This window comes from Zea mays, chromosome 5, assembly GCF_902167145.1.
Source record: "Zea mays cultivar B73 chromosome 5, Zm-B73-REFERENCE-NAM-5.0, whole genome shotgun sequence".
Classification (NCBI taxonomy): domain Eukaryota; kingdom Viridiplantae; phylum Streptophyta; class Magnoliopsida; order Poales; family Poaceae; genus Zea; species Zea mays.
In genome coordinates this window covers 188417684-188441363 of record NC_050100.1, presented here as the reverse complement: position 1 = coordinate 188441363, position 23680 = coordinate 188417684, and the positions used below count along the sequence as shown (strand labels likewise).

General features: G+C 44.8%; 2 protein-coding genes across 6 annotated transcripts in view; one reads left to right on the top strand and one right to left on the bottom strand.

Annotated features, from left to right (window-relative positions):
• The window catches only part of LOC103627413 (DNA-directed RNA polymerases II, IV and V subunit 11), a 33316-nt gene that overhangs the window by 3384 nt on the left and 6252 nt on the right, over positions 1-23680 (bottom strand). The window contains exon 1 of one of the 3 annotated variants that reach the window (XM_008647709.3): positions 194-602. The exons of the other annotated variants lie outside the window; for them this stretch is intronic. Coding sequence (XP_008645931.1) covers positions 194-246 — 53 coding nt within the window. The 5' untranslated portion in view covers positions 247-602. Of the gene's footprint in view, positions 1-193; positions 603-23680 lie in introns of those variants that run through there. 3 annotated transcript variants of the gene reach the window in all.
• Positions 1-23680, top strand: part of LOC103627414 (DNA-directed RNA polymerases II, IV and V subunit 11) — a 32991-nt gene that overhangs the window by 4737 nt on the left and 4574 nt on the right. Inside the window, exons 1-3 of one of the 3 annotated variants that reach the window (XM_020538597.2) lie at positions 1437-1600; positions 1942-2031; positions 2101-2179. In XM_020538597.2, coding sequence (XP_020394186.1) covers positions 1548-1600; positions 1942-2031; positions 2101-2179 — 222 coding nt within the window. In that variant the 5' untranslated portion in view covers positions 1437-1547. Of the gene's footprint in view, positions 1-1436; positions 1601-1941; positions 2032-2100; positions 2180-23680 lie in introns of those variants that run through there. The other 2 variants (XM_020538595.1, XM_020538596.1) reach the window with 2 other exon arrangements.

The following is a 23680-nucleotide window of genomic DNA, read 5'->3' as shown; positions in this document are numbered from 1 at the left end:
GTCACAGTTCCATAGCTTAATGCCAAAAGATTCACTTAACATAACTCGCAGAACTGTTTTTAATATCAACAAGAGAATTGTAGGCGTTGCTTGAAACATACGTCTCACTTCCTAGAGTCATGAACAACGAAAATCAATTGAGTCAATGATTGCATGCAGGTAGACAGTAGGGCAAGTATGGTGAATGGCTCACTTCTTGGTGCCCTCTGGCACGACGAAATGCTCATAATGGTCAGGGGCATTCATCTCCTGTTAACTCTTTGCTCCTGTCTCTTTAGTAGCTGCAAGCGCAGGGGCCGGGCGTGAACACCTAATATTTTTTTGCGAAAAAATCCAAGTTACTAGATGCACTTGCAATTAGATCAGAACCGACTACAAATTCGTATGACCAGGTAAGCTAGCTTTGTGATAAGGCGGTAGGCATGCATCTAGCAGACCCAAGACCAAGACGCCATCACCATTCTTTCCACGTCTCTACCTGACCAGCTCGATAGCTCCCCAACTGCGAAAGAGTCCACAACGACAACCTTTCTTTCCCCGTCTGCCTCTGGATCCTATCTCCCCTGCCTGCTCAGTCGACTCCCTCGTCGTTGAGTCTAGTTCTGAGAAAAAAAATCAGATAGACAGACTCACGCTTGTGAAGTCGCCGAGAGAGAGAGCACACAACATGAAAAAAATCAAGATCTACAGAGTTGACCTTGTCGATAGGAAGGGGATGCCTTCGGAGAAGATGATGGAGCGACAACATAGTTGCTCGCGGGGATGGCGTCCGGGGAGGCGAGGCTGGGGATGGCGTCGGGGAGGTGCTCCCGAGGCTGGACGTTGGCGTCGCGGAGAGCAGGGGCCTCAGCTGTTGGGGAAGATGCTGCCGAGGCTAGGGTTGGCGGCGTCGCGGGATCGTCGGAGAGAATCGTCTGGCCTCCGGAGGCCAGGGTTGTTTCCAACCAGAAAAAAGGCTCCCTGGACGAAAGCCCGTCGGATGATGGGCTTCCAAACAAACAGATGAATAAACCCAAGAAAAGTGTTCGTGTGAACTTTCTTCCTAGGAAAAAGGCCAGGAAACCTATGGGTTTTTGGGCTGCCAAACTAGCCCTAAGGAGGTGTTTATTAAAGTTTAATTAAAGCCACGAATTTGTCCTGTTGTCCCTCCCTTTTAAGATAAAACAACTTTCTGAGCTTCAAGCCTCAACCCGCCTGCTCTCTCTCTCTCTCGCTCTTCACCCCCTCTGGTCTCCGCCTCTCTCCAGCGTCGACTAGGCTACCGGCTACCGCCGCCGCCGCCCTACACCAGTTCTCAGGTCTTCGTGGGACCCTTCTCCGGCAACGAGCACCCATTAGGTACGCCCGGCCGTTCTATTCCCTTTCTGCTGTGCAAAACCGAGCACCCAAAGCCTAACCTAAGCTATTAGGTTATTTGTAGTCGGTTCTGATCTAATTGCAAGTGCATCTAGTAACTTGGATTTTTTCGCAAAAAAAATATCGGGTGTTCACGCCCGGCCCCTGCGCTTGCAGCTACTGAAGAGACAGGAGCAAAGAGTTAACAGGAGATGAATGCCCCTGACCGTTATGAGCGTTTCGTCGTGCCAGAGGGCACCAAGAAGTGAGCCATTCACCATACTTGCCCTACTGTCTACCTGCATGCAATCGTTGACTCAATTGATTTTCGTTGTTCATGACTCTGGGAAGTGAGACGTATGTTTCAAGCAACGCCTACGATTCTCTTGTTGATATTAAAAACAGTTCTGCGAGTTATGTTAAGTGAATCTTTTGGCATTAAGCTATGGAACTGTGACACTTCTCTTGTTTCTGATCATTTCACGCTTATGCAATCCTTTTAATTTTATGGACCCACCTGAGGCCTTCTATCACACTTGCTCATTTTGTGATTAGTTGTAGGTTATGGTTGTGCTCCTGATGAACTGATGATAATTATCAATGCAGAGTGTCCTATGAGAGGGATACAAAGATTGTGAATGCTGCATCATTCACTGTTGAACGCGTGGATCACACTGTAGGCAATATCCTCCGCATGTAAGTACAATTTAATTTCTTTTCTTTAACGCTTCCCATCTTATGGTTTGTTTGGTTGACATGATACAGGCAGTTGCACAGAGACCCAAATGTTCTCTTTGCTGGGTATAAGCTCCCTCACCCACTCCAGTACAAGATCATTGTTAGGGTATGATTCAAGTTCCATTTGTGTTTTCCCTTTTTTATACTGATGTAAGGAAAATGGACCCCGGGCCATTTGGCTAATTGAGTTTTGGTGTTTGATGAACAACGCAATCTGTGAACTAATAAGCTCTCTAGTGTTTGTGTTTGTAGTTCACAGGATGCGATGAGGATTGGACCTAGGCAATGAGGATGCAACACCTCAAAAGAAGACATAAAAAGATGCAGAGAAGTCCAAGACTCAAGAGCAAAAGAAGCCCGAAGGAATCAACGAAGTAGTCCAAGAAAAGGGCTGTCAGCCAGCGCTCTGTGGCGCACCGGACACTGTTGTCCGGTGTGCACCGGACTGTCCGGTGTGACACCGGACAGAGTGCGCAGAGAGGCCGAAGACAGGCACTCTCGGGCTGTAGCACCGGACTGTCCGGTGGGGCACCGGACAGCCGGCACCGGACTGTCCGGTGTGCACCGGACATACCGCAATGGTCGGATCCAACGGTCGACTGCTACAGCCGCTAACGGTCGGCTGACGTGGCGTGCACCGGACAGTGCACCGTACATGTCCGGTGGTGCACCGGACTGTCCGGTGCACCCGACGACAGAAAGCTGCTGCTTTCTGTCCAACGGCTAGTTTGGGGTTTGGACTCTATAAATACCACCCCAACCGGCCATTCTCAAGTGTGAGAGCCCAAGCAACATACCAAGGCACATAGTGCACATTTCCAAGAGCTCCAACACCCAAGTGCTTAATAGAATCACTCGGTGATTAGCGTAGGTGCTTTGCGAAGTGCTTAGGTTAGTTAGACCGCTTTAGCGCTTGCTCTAGGTGATCCCTAGATTGTTGAGTGAGTTAGATAAACCTCACAACCCCTCGGCTCTTGCGCGAGCCGTTGTAATTGTACCGAGTGGGGCGAGAGTCTTGCGAGACCGTGACAACCGCGTTTGTGTCACGGCCGCCACCGTGTACCGGAGGGAACGAGGCTCGCGGCGTTTCAGCCGGAAGCTCGATAGTGGAGACGGCGGAGAGCGTCCGAGAGGAGCCGGAAGCGGAGCACCACTTGCGCGTGGAGAAGGCCCGCGGCTCTCTACGGAGTTACCCGACCGAGGTGCTTGGCCCTCGCGTGGGCTTCCCTTTGCGTAGGGGCACCAACGAGGATTAGTCGGAACCTTGCGCGGTTCCGGATACCTCGGTAAAAATACCGGCGTCATCCATGAGAGTTTGCTTCTCTACTTAGCTCTTACATTCCGCATTTACATTAAGCATTTAAGTTTCAATCTTGTATTCATTATTACTTGGTATAGATTGAAACTTAGCCTTTGCGGTAGAGATAGCAACACTTAGACAAAACCTAGTTTGCACATTCTAGTTTGACTATTTGCATAGGTTTTGCTCTAGGGATTTAATTGTGGCCTAGTTTAGGGAAAGTTTTAGAAGTCCTAATTCACCCCCCCCCCCTCTTAGGCGTCACCCGTTTCCTACAAGTGGTATCAAAGCCCGGTTTGGCTCATTTGAAACGCTTTAGCTTCACCGCTAAAAGAGCCGACGCTTTTTAGAGGAAGGGATGGATACCCATAGGCCACCACACTTCGACGGCACTAACTTTCCCTATTATAGTGCTAGAATGGCTTGTTACCTAGAGGCCGTTGATCTAGGTGTTTGGAGAGTCACTCGTGACGGGATGAAACCCCCCAAGAATCCCGAGAAACCCACCGCGAGTGAGGAAAAAGAAATTCATTTAAATGCTAGAGCCAAAAATTGCTTGTATGAATCTCTTAGCATGGATATTTTTAATCAAGTATTTACTTTGAAAACTGCTAATGAGATTTGGCTAAAATTGCATGAGCTCCATGACGGCACATCCAATGTCCGTGAGCAAAAATATTGCCTAGTCTTAAATGAGTATAATTCTTTTGCTATGAAAGATGATGAGCTTGTTAGAGACATGTATTCTCGTTTGAATCTAATTATCAATGAGCTCAACTCTATTGGCATTAATAAGCTAGGTGATGCGGACATTGTGAGGAAGATTATCTCCCTGCTACCACAACAAAGATATGGGAGCATCATCACCATCCTTCACAACATGGAGGACTTGAGCAACATAACCCCGACCATTGTGATTGGGAAAATCGCGGCTTTTGAGATGTCGCGAAAAATGGGTCGTGGAGAAGAGCCAACTTCCTCAAGGCCATATGCTTTTGCATGTGATGAAAGGAAGGGCAAAAAGAAGGCTCCCACTCCAAGTTCCTCAAGCGAAGAAGAGGAAGAAGAAGAAAGTGATGATGAAGAAGATAATCAACCATCCACATCATCCTCGGAGGACGAAGAAACAGTCCGACGCGTCGGAAAGGTAATGAGGATGATCCGCAAGATTAATCTAATGGGTGTGCCCCTGCAGGTCGATGATCTTCTCTTTAACATTGACAGGAAAAAGCAAAGGAAGAGAGGATGCTTCGCATGTGGGGAGAAGGGCCACTTCAGGGACAACTGTCCAAATATGGCCAAACCCAAAAAGGAGAGGAGCAAAGGCCAGGCGCTAACAAGTGTTAGAACTTGGGATGACTCTTCAAGTGAAGATGAACCTCCAAGGACGCGCAGCCACCGGTCCTCATCACGCTCATCACGGTCATCACACAAATGCCTTATGGCAAGAGGTAACAAAAGCATTCCATCCTCTAGTGATGATAGCAGTAGTGATGATGAAAGTGAGGGAAAGCCCTCTGTAGATGAGCTTGCGGAAGCCGTAGAATTTTTTAGGGATGTTTGCACTAAGCAAAAGGCTCAACTTAAAACTTTGAAAAAAAAGTTGATTAGCTCCCAAAATGATTATAAAGGTTTGATAGAAAAATTTGAAACTTTTGCAAACTTAAATAGTGAGCTGTCAACTAAAATTGAGCTATTAGAATCTAGTGCTCCATCCACTGCTACCGATGATGGCCTTATTAAAAAGAATGAAAAACTTAAGGCTAAGTTAGCTAGCTCGCAAGAAACTATTGAAAATTTGCTAGAGAAAATGGAAATTCTTAGCATACACAATAATGAGCTAACTACTAAGCTGGAAAACATTGGTAGCACCCCAGCAGCATCTTTATTTGAAATACCTGAAATAATTAAGAAAGATGCTTCTACTTCCTGCTTTGATTTAATTGATGATTCTAACCCCTGCAACCAAGTTCTTGAGAATATTGTTGTAGAAACATGTTCGGATAAGGTTGCAAAGGAAAATGAACAATTGAAGCAAGAAGTGGCTCGCCTTGGAAAGGCTTTGTATGACAAGAAAGGCAAAGCCAAACAAATCCGACCTCCACAGGATAACACCACTGCGGGAGTGAACAAGCCTATGGAGGGAGAAACTGTGATTTGTAGGCTATGTCACAAGGAAGGCCACAAGTCTTTCCAATGTAAGGCGATGACCGGGGATAATCAAAGGCAAAAGCTCAAGCAAAAGCCAACAAGCAAAATCTCCAACACCTACATCAAAAAGGTGGATAAAAAGACTGCTACACCATACTTGATCAAGAAGAAAAAGAATGGAAAGGTGATAGCAATCAAGGCCAACAAGCAAGCCAACAAAGGAAAGGGAGCCAAACGCATCTGGGTGCCAAAGGAGATAATTGCAACCATGAAAAGCACCAAGAAGGTTTGGATCCCGAAAGGGAAGTAAGTGGACCGAAGGTCTTCGGGAAATTTGGAGACTTGGCAAAGTTGGGATGTATATCATGGGATACATCATATTGGATCAAGTTTATTGCCAAGTGGGTTAGAGAAAATTTTGGACCCAAATTTCCCACCCATGACTAAGGTAACTAGATTTATTGTATTTCTTTTTAGATATACGTATCTATTTACTTTGTATCTAGTTTACCTTTCTTGCCTAGTATTACTTTTGGTATTTACTTTTGTTAAAGCACATGCATACTAGGTAAATCATATGGTAGGATTGCTTGCTTTCAATTTATATACTTAAGCAAACCTACATGGTTTAAGTTGTTTAATCAAGCACGGCACATAGCTTATTTAACATTCCTAAGTAAATGGTACAAATACATCAAAAGATTATATCCTACAAGGGGTATCTTACATTTGGTATCATTTGACTTATATGTGCCATAGTTTGGATTATAGATAATTTGCCCCTCTTGATATCAAATCAAAGTGCAAGTCTCCTACAAGTATTCAAAACTTGTATGCACACCTTCAGGGGGAGGTTACTCTATAATCTAATACTTTGAGACTAACACCTTTTCTAGTCTATTTCATGTGATAGTCTCATTGTAAGGAAAATGAAGTCCCCGGAGAAAGACAACAATCTTCCACTGCAAAAGCTCCAAGAACTCTCGTGTCTATCAAGCTCGCCATTGACCTTCAATTGGTATCTTTTGAGACTACTTTTAGTATCATTTACATGTCTTCTCCAATATTTGATTAGACTATATTTCATATCATATACTTCCTTGTTGCTAAAAATGCATAAGTACTTATCTCATATTCTGTTACCTATGCATAAGGGAAGTTAGTCTTTTCAGATTATGTCTTGCACCTCTAATTTTCACATGCTTTTTCCTAAGTAGAGGATCTCTGTCAGGGGGAGTATTTCTTCATCTCTAAAAAGGGGGAGAAACTTCTTTCTAAAGAGAACACTCATTTAGGGGGAGTAATCCTTTTGATAGTATCCTACAAGTAGTACTCTACATGTGGTATCCTTCAAATGGTGTCAATTAGTATTTTACAAATGGTATCATTCATGTGGTTTAATTTAATATCCTTCTAGTGGTATCATTTGATAAAAATCTTGATGAGGGCAAGCTTTATTTACTTCCTACATGCTTTTAATGTCTTCCTTTTCGGTGGTTGATGCCAAAGGGGGAGAAGTTTAGGGACCAAAGCAATGAAAACTATATCAAACTGATAGTCGCCTAGAGGGGGGGTGAATAGGGCGAAACTGAAATTTACAAATATAAACACAACTACAAGTCGGGTTAGCGTTAGAAATATAAAATCGAGTCCGCGAGAGAGGGTGGGAAACAAATCGCAAACAAATGAAGAGTGAGACACGTGGATTTGTTTTACCGAGGTTCGGTTCTTGCAAACCTACTCCCCGTTGAGGAGGCCACAAAGGCCGAGTCTCTTTCAACCCTTCCCTCTCTCAAACGATCCCTCGGATCGAGTGAGCTTTCTCTTCTCAAATCAACCGGGAGCAAAACCTCCCCGCAAGGACCACCACACAATTGGTATCTCTTGCTTCAATTACAAGTGTGCTTGATCACAATGGAAGAATCAAGAAGAAAGAAAGCAATCCAAGCGCAAGAGCTCGAAAGAACACAAGCAAATCACTCTCTCTAATCACTATGGCGTTGTGTGGAATTTGGAGAGGATTTGATCTATTTGGTGTGTCTAGAATTGAATGCTAGAGCTCTTGTAGTAGTTGGGAAGTGGAAAACTTGGATGCAATGAATGGTGGGGTGGTTGGGGTATTTATAGCCCCAACCACCAAATGTGGCCGTTGGGGAGGCTGTCTGCTCGATGGCGCACCGGACAGTCCGGTGCACACCGGACAGTCCGGTGCCCCCTGCCACGTCATCACTGCCGTTGGATTCTGACCGTTGGAACTTCTGACATGTGGGTCCGCCTGGATGTCTGGTGCACACCGGACATCTACTGTTTGCTGTCCGGTGTGCCAGTATGGGCACGCCTGCCATCTGTGCGCGCAGAGCGCGCATTAAATGCGCGGCAGAGAGCCGTTGGCGCCGACTAGCCGTTGCTCCGTGGATGCACCGGACAGTCCGGTGCACACCGGACATGTCCGGTGCACACCAGACATGTCCGGTGAATTATAGCGGAGCAGCCTTCGTAAAAACCCGAGGCTGGCGAGTTCCAGAGCCGCGCCTCCTTTGGCGCACCGGACACTGTCCGGTGTACACCGGACAGTCCGGTGATTTTTAGCGTGGCGGCTCCTGGAAAATCCCGAGGCTGGCGAGTTCAGCGCGAGCCCCCTGGTGCACCGGACACTGTCCGGTGCGCCACCGAACAGTCCGGTGCGCCAGACCAGGGAGGCTCCCAGGCAGCCTTTAGCTCTTCATTTTGAATCCAACTTTGGTCTTTTTAATTGGCTTGTTGTGAACCTTTGACACCTGTATAACTTATACGCTAGAACAAACTAGTTAGTCCAAAGATTTGTGTTGGGCAATTCAACCACCAAAATTAATTTGGGACTAGGTGTAAGCCTAATTCCCTTTCAATCTCCCCCTTTTTGGTGATTGATGCCAACACAAACCAAAGCAAATATGGAAGTGCATAATGAAACTAGTTTGCATAATGTAAGTGCAAAGGTTGCTTGGAATTGAGCCAATATAAGTACTTGCATGGATTGTTTCTTCTTTAACATTTTGGACCACGCTTGCACCACATGTTTTGTTTTTGCAAAATCTTTTGAAAGTCTTTTTCAAAGCTCTTTTGCAAATAGTCAAAGGTAAATGAATAAGAGTTTGCAAAGCATTTTTCGAGTTTTGAAATTTTCTCCCCCTGTTTCAAATGCTTTTCCTTTGACTAAACAAAACTCCCCCTAAATGAAATCCTCCTCTTAGTGTTCAAGAGGGTTTTGATATGTCATTTTGAAATACTATTTTCTCCCCCTTTTGAACACAATAGGATAGCAATTGATAATTTTCTTGAAAACACAGAATTTTTAGAAAAATGGGTGGTGGTGCGGTCCTTTTGCTTTGGGCTCTTACTCTCTCCCCCTTTGGCATGAATCGCCAAAAACGGAATCATTAGAGCCCTTGAAGTGCTATCTGCTCTTTGGTCATAAATAGAAGAGTTAAGGTTATACCAAAGACGAAGTGCTTTTACTCTCTCCCCCAAAGATGGAGAGTGCCACGGAGTGACGGCGAAGGATGAGTTACGGAGTGGAAGCCTTTGTCTTCGCCGAAGACTCCAATTCCCTTTCAATACACCTATGACTTGGTTCGAAATAGACTTGAAAACACATTAGTCATAGCATATGAAAGAGGCGTGATCAAAGGTATATAAATCAGCTATGTGTGCAATCTAGCAAAAGAAATTGCGTGAATCAAGAATATTGAGCTCATGCCTAAGTTTGGTAAAAGTTTGTTCATGAAGTGGCTTGGTAAAGATATCGGCTAATTGATCTTTAGTGTTGATGTAAGAAATTTCGATATCCCCCTTTTGTTGGTGATCCCTAAGAAAATGATACCGAATGGCTATGTGCTTAGTGCGGCTATGCTCGACGGGATTGTCGGCCATTTTGATTGCACTCTCATTATCACATAGCAAAGGGACTTTGGTTAATTTGTAACCGTAGTCCCGCAGGGTTTGCCTCATCCAAAGTAATTGCGCGCAACAGTGACCTGCGGCAATGTACTCGGCTTCGGCGGTAGAAAGAGCGACCGAATTTTGCTTCTTTGAAGCCCATGACACCAAGGATCTTCCCAAGAACTGGCAAGTCCCCGATGTGCTCTTTCTATTAATTTTACACCCCGCCCAATCGGTATCTGAATAACCAATCAAATCAAATGTGGATCCCCGAGGGTACCAAAGCCCAAACTTAGGAGTATAAGCCAAATATCTCAAGATTCGTTTTACGGCCGTAAGGTGAGATTCCTTAGGGTCGGATTGGAATCTTGCACACATGCAAACAGAAAGCATAATGTCCGGTCGAGATGCACATAAATAGAGTAATGAGCCTATCATTGACCGGTATACCTTTTGATCCACGGACTTACCTCCCGTGTCGAGGTTGAGATGTCCATTAGTTCCCATGGGTGTCTTGATGGGTTTGGCATCCTTCATCCCAAACTTGGTTAGAATGTCTTGAGTATACTTTGTTTGGCTGATGAAGGTGCCCTCTTGGAGTTGTTTAACTTGGAATCCTAAGAAATACTTCAACTCCCCCATCATAGACATCTCGAATTTTTGTGTCATGATCCTACTAAATTCCTCACAAGTAGATTCGTTAGTAGACCCAAATATGATATCATCAACATAAATTTGGCATACAAACAAATCATTGTCAAGAGTTTTAGTGAATAGAGTAGGATCGGCTTTTCCGACTTTGAAGCCATTTGCAATAAGGAAATCTCTAAGGCATTCATACCACGCTCTTGGGGCTTGCTTGAGCCCATAAAGCGCCTTAGAGAGCTTATAGACATGGTTAGGATACTGTTGGGGACTTGTTCTCAAATGCTATGAGTTAAGAACAAGGCAACACAGAAAATGTTAAACGATAAAGTCCTTCGTCCTTTGAAGCATTATTTCCCTTGGGATATAATGATCTCCGGACGAAGGTCATGAAGGACGAACCTTCATCATCACAGTATACAAAAGACGAAGCATATGAAACATAAAAGATAACATGAATATTCATATGATATTATTCATTTAACTTTGTTATATTATCATAGAGAAATAGAAACAATATTGTATTATAAGTGTACCTTCGGCTTGGAAGGAGATGAAAATACAAGTGTGACGCAAAAAGCGAATGCCAAGTCAGCGTGAACAGTACGGGGGTACTGTTCACCTATTTATAGGCACGGGATACAACCCATACAAAATTACATACATGCCCTTTACATTTGATGATAATTCCATAGCAATCTATCGAGGTCTAAATGGCCTTTTCATCTTTAAGTCGGTTCCCTTTTCTGCGAACATGCCGAAGCTTTCCTGCTTCACAGCTTCGGCACTGTGCCAACCTTCGTATCTTTTGAGGTTCTCCCTCTTTGATATAAGTCCGAAGGTACCTGTTCACACATTACACTCTAGAAACACTGTTAAATCATGTTTTTGAGGACCTTCGGAAGCCGAAGGCCCCCAACAGTAGCCCCTCGCAATATTAATTTGTTTGAAACAATAAATTCAGATTGCGATATGAACGAAGGCTTTATGCCGAAGGTCCGAAAAAACACCTTCCCTTTGCTAGAATAGCAACATTCAATGACAAGTGGGGTCTTTCAACTTTCAACACATCAAGCGTATAAATACGGCCATACCGCAAACTTATTTTGCACGCTTTCTGGCCAACCACTCCTGCTCACTCATTTTTTAGCTCTTGTGCACTGTGATCTGCTAAGTTTTTAGCTTTGAAGCTTCGGCTTTTAAAAACAGTTTTTTAGTGTTTCCGAAGATGTCTGAAGCTGCTAAGAAGGCTGCTGCTGAGATGAAGCTGAGTCTTGATGAAGAGAAGAACTTAGGGTTTCTTATAGCAATGTCGAAGACCAACACAGAAAAGATCACCAGGGAAATTCTGGAAGGGCTGTCTGAAGATACTGGTGATAGTGAAAGTTATGATGTGGACAGCGGTGGCGAAGACTCTGAAGATCGCCCCTGGCGACCAAGCCATTCAGTTTATGGTAAATCAACTATCAAAGAGAATCATCTTGTTAATATGAGAGGAAGGTATTTCCGGGATCTGTCCATTGTGAGGGCGGACGAGGGGGAAAAAACTTGTCCACACCCTGAAGAAAATGAAGTTGTGGTGTATCGAAGTTTTTTGAAAGCTGGATTGCGATTCCCCTTGAGCAGCTTCGTCGTGGAGGTGTTGAAAATCTTCGAAGTCTATCTTCATCAACTTACTCCCGAGGCAATTATAAGGCTAAATATCTTCGTGTGGGCCGCGAGAAGCCAAGGTCTGAAGCCTGACGCAAGAAGCTTCTGTAATGTTCATGAATTATTATATGAAACAAAGCCTTGGGGCAAAGAACAGTACCATAACAACTTTGGCTGCTACAGCTTCGTCTCTCGGTCCGGGGCAAGCTGTCCCGTACCAACCTTTCGGAAGAGATGGCCCGGGGATTGGATGACAGAATGGTTTTATGTGAAGAATGACTTATCAGCACGAGAAGACATCAAAGGTATAATTATGCGTCCTATTTGGCAAAGCTTCGGCCTTCGGAGGCCGAAGGTTGAAATGAACGAAGCCGCCGAAGAGTGCCAAAGAGCCTTCGGCGTTGTCTGCTCTTTTATAGGAACAAGGGACTTAGTACAAGAGCATATTGCCTTCAGGGTGTGGCCGCTTGCGGAGAAATGGGAAATGCCACAAGAAACCATTAAAGAGGCCGACGAAGGTGGACTTGTCAGATTTAAGTACACTTTTAAATTTGGAGATAAATTTATTGAGCCAGATGATGAGTGGTTGAAAAGCATTGACAATTTAAGTGATGAGCTGCTTGGGACATACTCGAAGGCCGAAGATACTGCAATGTCAGCAGCCTTCGGAGGCCGAAAAAAGAAAAGGCTGAATCGGGTATTTGATGCCATCGGGTTTGTCTACCCTGACTATTGCTACCCCATTCGAAGGCAGAAGAGAAAAAATACAACCTCTGCAAAAGAAGAAACTGCAGCTGCTCCTAGCGAGCCAGAACCGAAAAGGAAGAAGATAAAGGTTCTTACGCATCGACCGCGTTATATTGAACCAGCTTCGGTGCCTGAGTTTACCGGAGAGACTTCTTCGGCCACCGAAGCTGAAAAACCAGCCGAGCCAACTTTGCTGCCAGAAGTCACAGAAACAGCCGAAATACCAACGAAGGCAAAATTGGAGCAATCAAAAATTTTGTTACCAGAAACGAAAGAGAAGGCCGAAGCGCCATTCTCAGAAAAAATGGAAGAGGTAAAGGAAGCAACCGAGGACTCCAAAACATCAGAAGTTTTGAGTCCTGTGGCAAACATTGAAACAGTAAGAAATCAAAAAGTGCCAGCAATGACTCCGAAAAGAAGGAGAATGGCTAATGTGCTAGATGTGCTGGAAACGATCAAATCTTCAAGCACCCCTCCGAAGAAGGCTGCCGTCACTCCTGAAACAACAGTCGAAGCTTCGGGTTCTAAAGCTCCAGAGCAAGATACTGAAGCCGAAGCTGGGCCCTCAGAGCCCTCAAAGGCAAAAACCTTGGAAAGTGAGGCAGAAAAAATAATAAAGCCAACTTTTGCTGAAGGAACTGGTGTTGTTACCCCCGAAGCATCCAAAATTCGTGATTATATTTTTCGTCATGCTTCGGGGAAAAAATTATCAGAAAAAGAAGAACAAGAGGCCCAACACTATGCCCAAAAGTTGAAATATCCAAAGGGGGCGTTGATATTTAATGGCAGTGGAGAAGAAGATTTCTTGTATTGCCTCCCCGACAGCAAGGAAATTTCTGTCTGTCGGGAGATGAGCAGAAGCTTCGGATTTCCAACTTTAGAAGACGGACTTTCGGTGCTGTCAAAGAACGATCTGGCTGACAGCCTAGCTTACAACAGTTTAAAGGTGCGACAAATGGAATTCTTATATTTTTGTTGAATTCAAAATTTTTCGTTTGTTTAAAACTATTGACACAGACATATTCCTGTCTGCAGGGCCTGATACTCAGCAATGCCCTCAGAGCACAGAAAGATGCTGAGGACGAAGGATGTACTATAGCCCTGAGCAACCTTCGTTCCGAAGTAATTGAACTGAGGAACGAAGGTCTCGAAAAAGACAAAATATTATACTCATTGATAGATAAAATAAAGGAGGACGAAGCTGCTTTCAAAAGTCAAGCTGAAGCTCAGAAACGCGAAATTGAAGACCTTCGGAAACAACTGGCCAGAGCCAAAGAAGAACGTATACTTGAAGAAACAAAGCGTGAACTCAGCGATCAATGGGCAGATCATCTAGAAGTGACTGTTGAAGAGCTTCGTTCGTCCAAAAAGAAATGCTACAATAAATCTGTAGATTGTGTTAAAAAATTAAAAACTAGCTTCGCCAAGGTCGGCGCATTCTCAAGTGAAGAAAATTTTTCGAGGGGCAATCCCGAAAGTGTCATTGAATGGATTGACCACGAAGCTGAAGCCTTCGAAGAAATTTTAAATAGCCGAGGAGATATATGTGCCTTCTCTGGCGCCAGAGGGATTGCCACCATTTTAGAGAAGAAGGGCTGTGAGCATGTAAAAATTTTAGCACAGTCCGAAGCTGCTTTGTCCCTTGAAGATACAAAAGATCCTTCGGCCGAAGCTAGCATAATTGGTGGAAAGTTTTTTACTGATATCTGGGATAACGGTGGCCGAGAAATGGCAAGAGAAATTATTCAGAGAAGTGAAAAGGGCATCCATGATGCTAGAGAGGTGGCTAAGGCTGCTGAAAAGAGCACAGAGCCCGAAGGTCAACTAGGTATTAACTGATAGTTTGTATTGTGTTGTAATTTTTAGTTTTAAGCCTCATTTTCCGCTTGTAATAGCAGCATAGCCGTGTCCTGTTCTTCAGATCCAACTAAAGCGCCTTCGGGCCCACAGCCGAAGGGGGACGACGAAATTAAAAAGATGGCCAAAGATATTATGGATGAAGTTGTCGATCGACTGTTGAACGAAGCTGCAGAAGTGGTACTTAGGGAAGACTAGATGCTATTTGTAAAAACATTTGAAATGTAACATGTGTAATATCCTGTAATCCTGTATGTAATATATTTGTTTTATTTTTCTTTATGGTTCAATTCTTTACGATGCATGAAACCTTACATACGTACCTTTTTTGAGTCTTTGACGAAAAAACACCTTCCCTTCTTTTCATGCTTCGTGAAGAATATCCAAGCTTCGTGAAAAAATTCTCCGAAGCTATACTTCGAAGATGAAGATTGTGTCTCCTTGTGACCACGATTTTCACTCTTTCAAATCATACTTCCGAAGATCAATATTGTTTCCCCTTCTTGTGACCACGATTTTCACTCTTTCAAATCATACTTCCGAAGTTCAATATTGTGTCCCCTTCTTGTGCCATATGCAACATGATGTATGATGCTTATGCTATGCAAAATGATGTGATGATGTTATGTTACGTAGATGACATTTGTTCCGAAAGATACACACATATCCCCACACAATATTTTTGTATCAGCACTGATTCTTCGCTGTAAGCTCTGCATTCCCTTAGGAACGTCTTTGGAGCTTCTTCGCCTTTTACTTAGGCGGTATAAGCTCTGCATTCCCTTAGGAACGTCTTTGGAGCTTCTTCGCCTTTTACTTAGGCGGTATAAGCTCTGCATTCCCTTAGGAGCGTCTTTGGAGCTTCTTCGCCTTTTACTTAGGCGGTATAAGCTCTGCATTCCCTTAGGAACGTCTTTGGAGCTTCTTCGCCTTTTACTTAGGCGGTATCAGCGTTGACTTTTCGCTGTATGCTCTGCATTCCTTTTGGAACGACTTTGGAGCAGAAAACTTACACTGCGCTCCCTTCGGAACGACTTTTTGTGACTTCGTCAGACTTACTCTGCGTTCCTTAGAACGACTTTTTGTTGCTTCGAAGGATTTTCGATAGTCCGAAGGTCCTTTTTATTGTCACAAACCTGTGAAGAAAACATATTTTTCTTGTAGAAATCAACGAAACTAATTACATGAAACCTAAACAATGTCCTTTATTACAGAGAATAAAACTGAATGAAAAAGATTGCTATTAAGGTAGGATATTTGTCAATAGATGTGCTTTGACTCTGGCACGGTGCTGTTGACCGTGCAAGCTTCGGACTGTTCTCTGAAGTCCCTTTGATGTGGAGCATATTGGCTCCCTTCTGGCTGCTGGCCTTGTTGCAACGGAGGTGGAGGCGGAGGCTGTTGCCAGGAAGCTGAAGGCTGACTTGCCGAAGCAGCAGAGACTGCAGGATGGTTGCCCACATATTCTGGGATGTAGGGCGAATGATACGAAGCTGTATGCATGACCTGCTTCGGCTGGGCTTGTTGTGCTGCTGCTTCAGCTATTTCCTTTTGCTTTTGTATAGTAACATGGCACATCCTGGTAGTATGGCCTTTGTTCTCACCGCAGAATAAGCAAAAGATTCTTCTCGGTTGATCGCCAAATCTTCCTCCGAAGCCCCTGGCGCCTCTGCCTCTTGGAGCTGGTGGCCGAAGAGAGCTTTGCTGTTGTCCAGAGGCCTGTGAGGAGCATTGTGGCCTTTGCTGTTGGCTTCCTCTGTCATCATTTTGTGTAGAATTGTGAATTGATCTCACATGCCTCGGGTAAAACCTCCCTCCGAAGCCCCTGGTCATTTCAGAAAACCTGAAAGCCTCCTCCCTTCTTTGGCGAAAGTCATTGTCGGCCCGAATGTATTCATCCATTTTCTGGAGAAGCTTCTCCAAAGTTTGAGGAGGCTTCCTGGCGAAGTACTGAGCTGACGGACCTGGCCGAAGCCCCTTGATCATGGCCTCAATGACAATTTCATTGGGCACCGTTGGTGCCTGTGCCCTCAAACGCAAGAACCTTCGGACATATGCCTGAAGGTATTCTTCGTGGTCCTGAGTGCACTGGAACAGAGCCTGAGCAGTGACCGGCTTCGTCTGAAATCCTTGAAAGCTGGTTAACAACAAGTCCTTCAGCTTCTGCCATGAAGTGATCGTTCCTGGTCGAAGGGAGGAATACCAGGTTTGAGCAACACTTCTGACAGCCATAACGAAAGATTTGGCCATGACTGAAGCATTGCCACCGTACGAAGACACTGTTGCTTCGTAGCTCATCAAAAACTGCTTCGGATCAGAATGGCCATCAAATACGGGGAGCTGAGGCGGCTTGTAGGACGGAGGCCAAGGTGTAGCCTGCAACTCAGCGGACAGGGGAGAAGCATCATCAAAAACAAAATTCCCATGATGGAAATTGTCATACCAGTCATCTTCGTTGTGAAAGCCCTCCTGATGAAGGTCTTGATGCTGAGGCCTTCGGTGTTGCTCATCCTGAACAAGATGACGAACTTCTTCAGAGGCTTCATCTATCTGCCTCTGTAGTTCAGCTAGCCTGGCCATCTTCTCCCTCCTGCGTTGAACCTGCTGCTGAAGGATTTCCAGATTTTGAATCTCCTGATCTAGATCATCCTCCGGAGGTGTTGGACTGGTAGCCTTCCTCTTCTGGCTTCGTGCTTCTCTAAGAGAAAGGACGTCTTGATTGGGGTCCAGCGGCTGCAGCGTGCCAGCCCCTGGTGCTGAAGCCTTCTTCGGCGGCATGACGAAGCTGATGCTTGCCGAAGGTGTCGAAAAGCTCAAGAAATGGAAGTGAGTTCACCGGAGGTGGGCGCCAATGTTGGGGACTTGTTCTCAAATGCTATGAGTTAAGAACAAGGCAACACAGAAAATGTTAAACGATAAAGTCCTTCGTCCTTTGAAGCATTATTTCCCTTGGGATATAATGATCTCCGGACGAAGGTCATGAAGGACGAACCTTCATCATCACAGTATACAAAAGACGAAGCATATGAAACATAAAAGATAACATGAATATTCATATGATATTATTCATTTAACTTTGTTATATTATCATAGAGAAATAGAAACAATATTGTATTATAAGTGTACCTTCGGCTTGGAAGGAGATGAAAATACAAGTGTGACGCAAAAAGCGAATGCCAAGTCAGCGTGAACAGTACGGGGGTACTGTTCACCTATTTATAGGCACGGGATACAACCCATACAAAATTACATACATGCCCTTTACATTTGATGATAATTCCATAGCAATCTATCGAGGTCTAAATGGCCTTTTCATCTTTAAGTCGGTTCCCTTTTCTGCGAACATGCCGAAGCTTTCCTGCTTCACAGCTTCGGCACTGTGCCAACCTTCGTATCTTTTGAGGTTCTCCCTCTTTGATATAAGTCCGAAGGTACCTGTTCACACATTACACTCTAGAAACACTGTTAAATCATGTTTTTGAGGACCTTCGGAAGCCGAAGGCCCCCAACAGATACTCACTGTCTTCAAAGCCGGGAGGTTGCTCAACATAGACCTCTTCCTTGATTGGTCCATTGAGGAAAGCACTCTTCACGTCCATTTGATACAGCTTGAAGCCATGGTAAGTAGCATAGGCCAATAATATACGAATTGACTCAAGCCTAGCTACGGGTGCATAGGTTTCACCGAAGTCCAAACCTTCGACTTGGGAGTATCCCTTGGCCACAAGTCGTGCTTTGTTCCTTGTCACCACACCATGCTCATCTTGCTTGTTGCGGAAGACCCATTTGGTTCCTACAACATTTTGGTTAGGACGTGGAACTAAATGCCATACCTCATTTCTAGTGAAGTTGTTGAGCTCCTCTTGCATCGCCACCACCCAATCCGGATCTTGGAGTGCTTCCTCTATCCTGTGTGGCTCAATAGAGGAAACAAACAAGTAATGTTCACAAAAATGTGCAACACGAGATCTAGTAGTTACCCCCTTATGAATGTCGCCGAGGATGGTGTCGACGGGGTGATCTCGTTGGATTGCTTGGTGGATTCTTGGGTGTGGCGGTCTTCGCTCTTCATCCTCCTTGTCTTCCTCATTTGCATCTCCCCCTTGATCATTGCCATCATCTTGAGGTGGCTCATTTGCTTGATCTTCAACTTCATCAATTTGAGCTTCATTCGGTGGAGATGCTTGCAAGGAGGAGGAGGGTTGATCTTGTGCATTTGGAGGCTCTTCGGATTCCTTAGGACACACATCCCCAATGGACATGTTCCTTAGCGCTATGCACGGAGCCTCTTCATCACCTATCTCATCAAGATCAACTTGCTCTACTTGAGAGCCGTTAGTTTCATCAAACACAACGTCACATGAGACTTCAACTAGTCCAGTGGACTTGTTAAAGACCCTATATGCCCTTGTGTTTGAGTCATAACCAAGTAAAAAGCCTTCTACGGTTTTAGGAGCAAATTTAGATTTTCTACCTCTTTTAACAAGAATAAAGCATTTGCTACCAAAAACTCTAAAATATGAAATGTTGGGCTTTTTACCGGTTAGGAGTTCATATGATGTCTTCTTGAGGATTCGGTGTAGATACAACCGGTTGATGGCGTAGCAAGCGGTGTTAACCGCCTCGGCCCAAAAACGATCCGATGTCTTGTACTCATCAAGCATGGTTCTTGCCATATCCAATAGAGTTCGATTCTTCCTCTCCACTACACCATTTTGTTGAGGGGTGTATGGAGAAGAAAACTCATGCTTGATGCCCTCCTCCTCAAGGAAACCTTCAATTTGAGAGTTCTTGAACTCCGTCCCGTTGTCGCTTTTTATTTTCTTGATCCTTAAGCCAAACTCATTTTGAGCCCGTCTTAAGAATCCCTTTAAGGTCTCTTGGGTTTGTGATTTTTCCTGTAAAAAGAATACCCAAGTGAAGCGAGAATAATCATCCACAATAACTAGACAGTACTTACTCCCGCCGATGCTTATGTAAGCAATCGGGCCGAATAGATCCATGTGCAGGAGCTCCAGTGGTCTGTCGGTCGTCATGATGTTCTTGTGTGGATGATGAGCTCCAACTTGCTTCCCTGCCTGACATGCGCTACAAATCCTGTCTTTCTCAAAATGAACATTTGTTAAACCTAAAATGTGTTCTCCCTTTAGAAGCTTATGAAGATTCTTCATCCCAACATGGGCTAGTCGGCGGTGCCATAGCCAACCCATGTTAGTCTTAGCAATTAAGCAAGTGTCGAGTTCAGCTCTATCAAAATCTACTAAGTATAGCTGACCCTCTAACACTCCCTTAAATGCTATTGAATCATCACTTCTTCTAAAGACAGTGACACCTACATCAGTGAATAGACAGTTGTAGCCCATTTGACATAATTGAGAAACAGAAAGCAAGTTGTAATCTAAAGAATCAACAAGAAAAACATTTGAAATGGAATGGTCAGGAGATATAGCAATTTTACCCAGACCTTTGACCAAACCTTGATTTCCATCCCCGAATGTGATAGCTCGTTGGGGATCTTGGTTTTTCTCATATGAGGAGAACATCTTTTTCTCCCCTGTCATGTGGTTTGTGCACCCGCTGTCGAGTATCCAACTTGAGCCCCCGGATGCATAAACCTACAAAACAATTTTAGTTCTTGACTTTAGGTACCCAAATGGTTTTGGGTCCTTTGGCATTAGACACAAGAACTTTGGGTACCCAAACACAAGTCTTTGACCCCTTGTGCTTGCCCCCAACATATTTGGCAACTACCTTGCCGGATTTGTTAGTTAAAACATAAGATGCATCAAAAGTTTTAAATGAAATGTCATGCTCATTTGATGCAATTTGAGTTTTCTTTCTAGGCAACTTAGCACGGGTTGGTTGCCTAGAGCTAGATGTCTCACCCTTATACATGAAAGCATGATTAGGGCCAGAGTGAGACTTCCTAGAATGAATTTTTCTAATTTTGCTCTCAGGATAACCGGCAGGGTATAAAATGTACCCCTCGTTATCCTGAGGCATGGGAGCCTTGCCCTTAACAAAATTGGACAACCTTTTAGGAGGGGCACTAATTTTGACATTGTCTCCCCTTTGGAAGCCAATGCCATCCTTAATGCCAGGGCGTCTCCCATTATAGAGCATGCTACGAGCAAATTTAAATTTCTCATTTTTTAAGTTATGCTCGGCAATTTTAGCATCTAGTTTTGCTATATGATCATTTTGTTGTTTAATTAAAGCCATATGATCATGAATAGCATTAACATCAATATCTCTACATCTAGTACAAATAGTGACATGCTCAATGGAAGATGTAGATGGTTTGCAAGAATTAAGTTCAACAATCTTAGCATGAAGAATATCATTTTTATCTCTAAGATCGGAAATTGTAACTTTGCAAACATCAAAATCTTTAGCCTTAGCAATTAAATTTTCATTTTCTACTCTAAGGCTAGCAAGAGAGATGTTCAATTCTTCAATCCTAGCAAGCAAATCAACATTATCATCTCTAGGATTGGAAGTTGAAGCAATACTAATATGAGAATCAACCTTAGCTATCAAATTAGCATTTTCACTTCTAAGGTTGTCTATTATCTCATGGCAAGAGCTTAGCTCACTAGAAAGTTTCTCACATTTTTCTACTTCTAGAGCATAAGCATTTTTAACCTTAACATGCTTTTTATTTTCCTTGATTAGGAAGTCCTCTTGGGTGTCCAAGAGATCATCCTTTTCATGGATGGCACTAATCAATTCATTAAGTTTTTCTTTTTGTTGCATGTTGAGGTTGGCAAAAAGAGAGCGCAAGTTATCCTCCTCATCACTAGCATTATCATCACTAGAAGACTCATATTTAGTGGATGATTTTGATTTTACCTTCTTTTTGCCGTCCTTGGCCATGAGGCACTTGTGGCCGACGTTGGGGAAGAGGAGTCCCTTGGTGACGGTGATGTTGGCGGCGTCCTCGTCGTCGGAGGAGTCGCTAGAGCTTTCGTCGGAGTCCCACTCTCGACAAACATGGGCATCGCCGCCCTTCTTCTTGTAGTACCTCTTCTTCTCCTTTCTTCTCCCCTTCTTGTCGTCGCCTCGGTCACTGTCACTTGATATAGGACATTTAGCAATAAAATGACCGGGCTTACCACATTTGTAGCAAACCTTCTTGGAGCGGGACTTGTAATCTTTCCCCCTCCGTTGTTTGAGGATTTGGCGGAAGCTCTTGATGACGAGCGCCATCTCCTCATTGTCAAGCTTGGAGGCGTCGATTGGTTGTCTACTTGGTGTAGACTCCTCCTTCTTTTCTTCCGTTGCCTTGAATGCGCCGGGATGAGCTTCGGATGTGGTGGAATCATCAAGCTCGTTGATCTTCCTTGAGCCTTCAATCATGCACTCAAAACTAACAAAATGCCCGATAACTTCCTCGGGGGTCATTTTAGTATATCTAGGATTACCACGAATTAATTGAACTTGAGTGGGCTTAAGGAAAATAAGAGATCTTAGAATAACCTTAACCACCTCGTGGTCATCCCATTTTACGCTCCCGAGGTTGCGCACTTGATTTACCAAGGTCTTGAGCCGGTTGTACATGTGTTGTGGCTCCTCCCCTTTGCGAAGCCGGAACCGACCGAGCTCCCCCTCGATCGTTTCCCGCTTGGTGATCTTGGTGAGCTCGTCTCCCTCGTGCGCGGTTTTGAGCACATCCCAAACCTCCTTGGCACTCTTCAACCCTTGTACTTTGTTATACTCCTCTCTACTTAGTGAGGCGAGGAGTATCGTTGTAGCTTGAGAGTTGAAGTGCTCGATTTGGGCCACCTCATCCTCATCGTAGTCTTCATCCCCTACGGACGGTACCTGTGCACCAAACTCAACAACATCCCATATACCTTTGTGGAGCGAGGTTAGATGAAATCGCATTAAATCGCTCCACCTAGCGTAATCTTCACCATCAAAAGTTGGTGGTTTGCCTAATGGGACGGAAAGTAAAGGTGTATGTTTGGAAATGCGAGGGTAGCGTAGGGGGATCTTACTATACTTCTTGCGCTCTTGGCGCTTAGAAGTGACGGATGCCGCGTCGGAGCCGGAGGTGGATGGTGATGAAGAATCGGTCTCGTAGTAGACCACCTTCCTCATCCTTTTCTTCTTGTCCCCACTCCGGTGCGGCTTGTGAGAAGAAGATTTCTTCTCCTTCCCTTTGTTGGAGGAGATCTTCTTCTTCTCCTTCCTCTTGATGCGGGACTCTTCCGATGAAGTGCTCCCGTGGCTTGTAGTGGGCTTTTCGCCGGTCTCCATCTCCTTCTTGGCGTGATCTCCCGACATCACTTCGAGCGGTTAGGCTCTAATGAAGCACCGGGCTCTGATACCAATTGATAGTCGCCTAGAGGGGGGGTGAATAGGGCGAAACTGAAATTTACAAATATAAACACAACTACAAGCCGGGTTAGCGTTAGAAATATAAAATCGAGTCCGCGAGAGAGGGTGGGAAACAAATCGCAAACAAATGAAGAGTGAGACACGTGGATTTGTTTTACCGAGGTTCGGTTCTTGCAAACCTACTCCCCGTTGAGGAGGCCACAAAGGCCGGGTCTCTTTCAACCCTTCCCTCTCTCAAACGATCCCTCGGATCGAGTGAGCTTTCTCTTCTCAAATCAACCGGGAGCAAAACCTCCCCGCAAGGACCACCACACAATTGGTGTCTCTTGCTTCAATTACAAGTGTGCTTGATCATAATGGAAGAATCAAGAAGAAAGAAAGCAATCCAAGCGCAAGAGCTCGAAAGAACACAAGCAAATCACTCTCTCTAATCACTATGGCGTTGTGTGGAATTTGGAGAGGATTTGATCTATTTGGTGTGTCTAGAATTGAATGCTAGAGCTCTTGTAGTAGTTGGGAAGTGGAAAACTTGGATGCAATGAATGGTGGGGTGGTTGGGGTATTTATAGCCCCAACCACCAAATGTGGCCGTTGGGGAGGTTGTCTGCTCGATGGCGCACCGGATAGTCCGGTGCACACCGGACAGTCCGGTGCCCCTGCCACGTCATCACTGCCGTTGGATTCTGACCGTTGGAACTTCTGACATGTGGGTCCGCCTGGATGTCCGGTCTACTGTTTGCTGTCCGGTGTGCCAGTATGGGCACGCCTGCCATCTGTGCGCGCAGAGCGCGCATTAAATGCGCGGCAGAGAGCCGTTGGCGCCGACTAGCCGTTGCTCCGTGGATGCACCGGACAGTCCGGTGCACACCGGACATGTCCGGTGAATTATAGCGGAGCAGCCTTCGTAAAAACCCGAGGCTGGCGAGTTCCAGAGCCGCGCCTCCTTTGGCGCACCGGACACTGTCCGGTGTACACCGGACAGTCCGGTGATTTTTA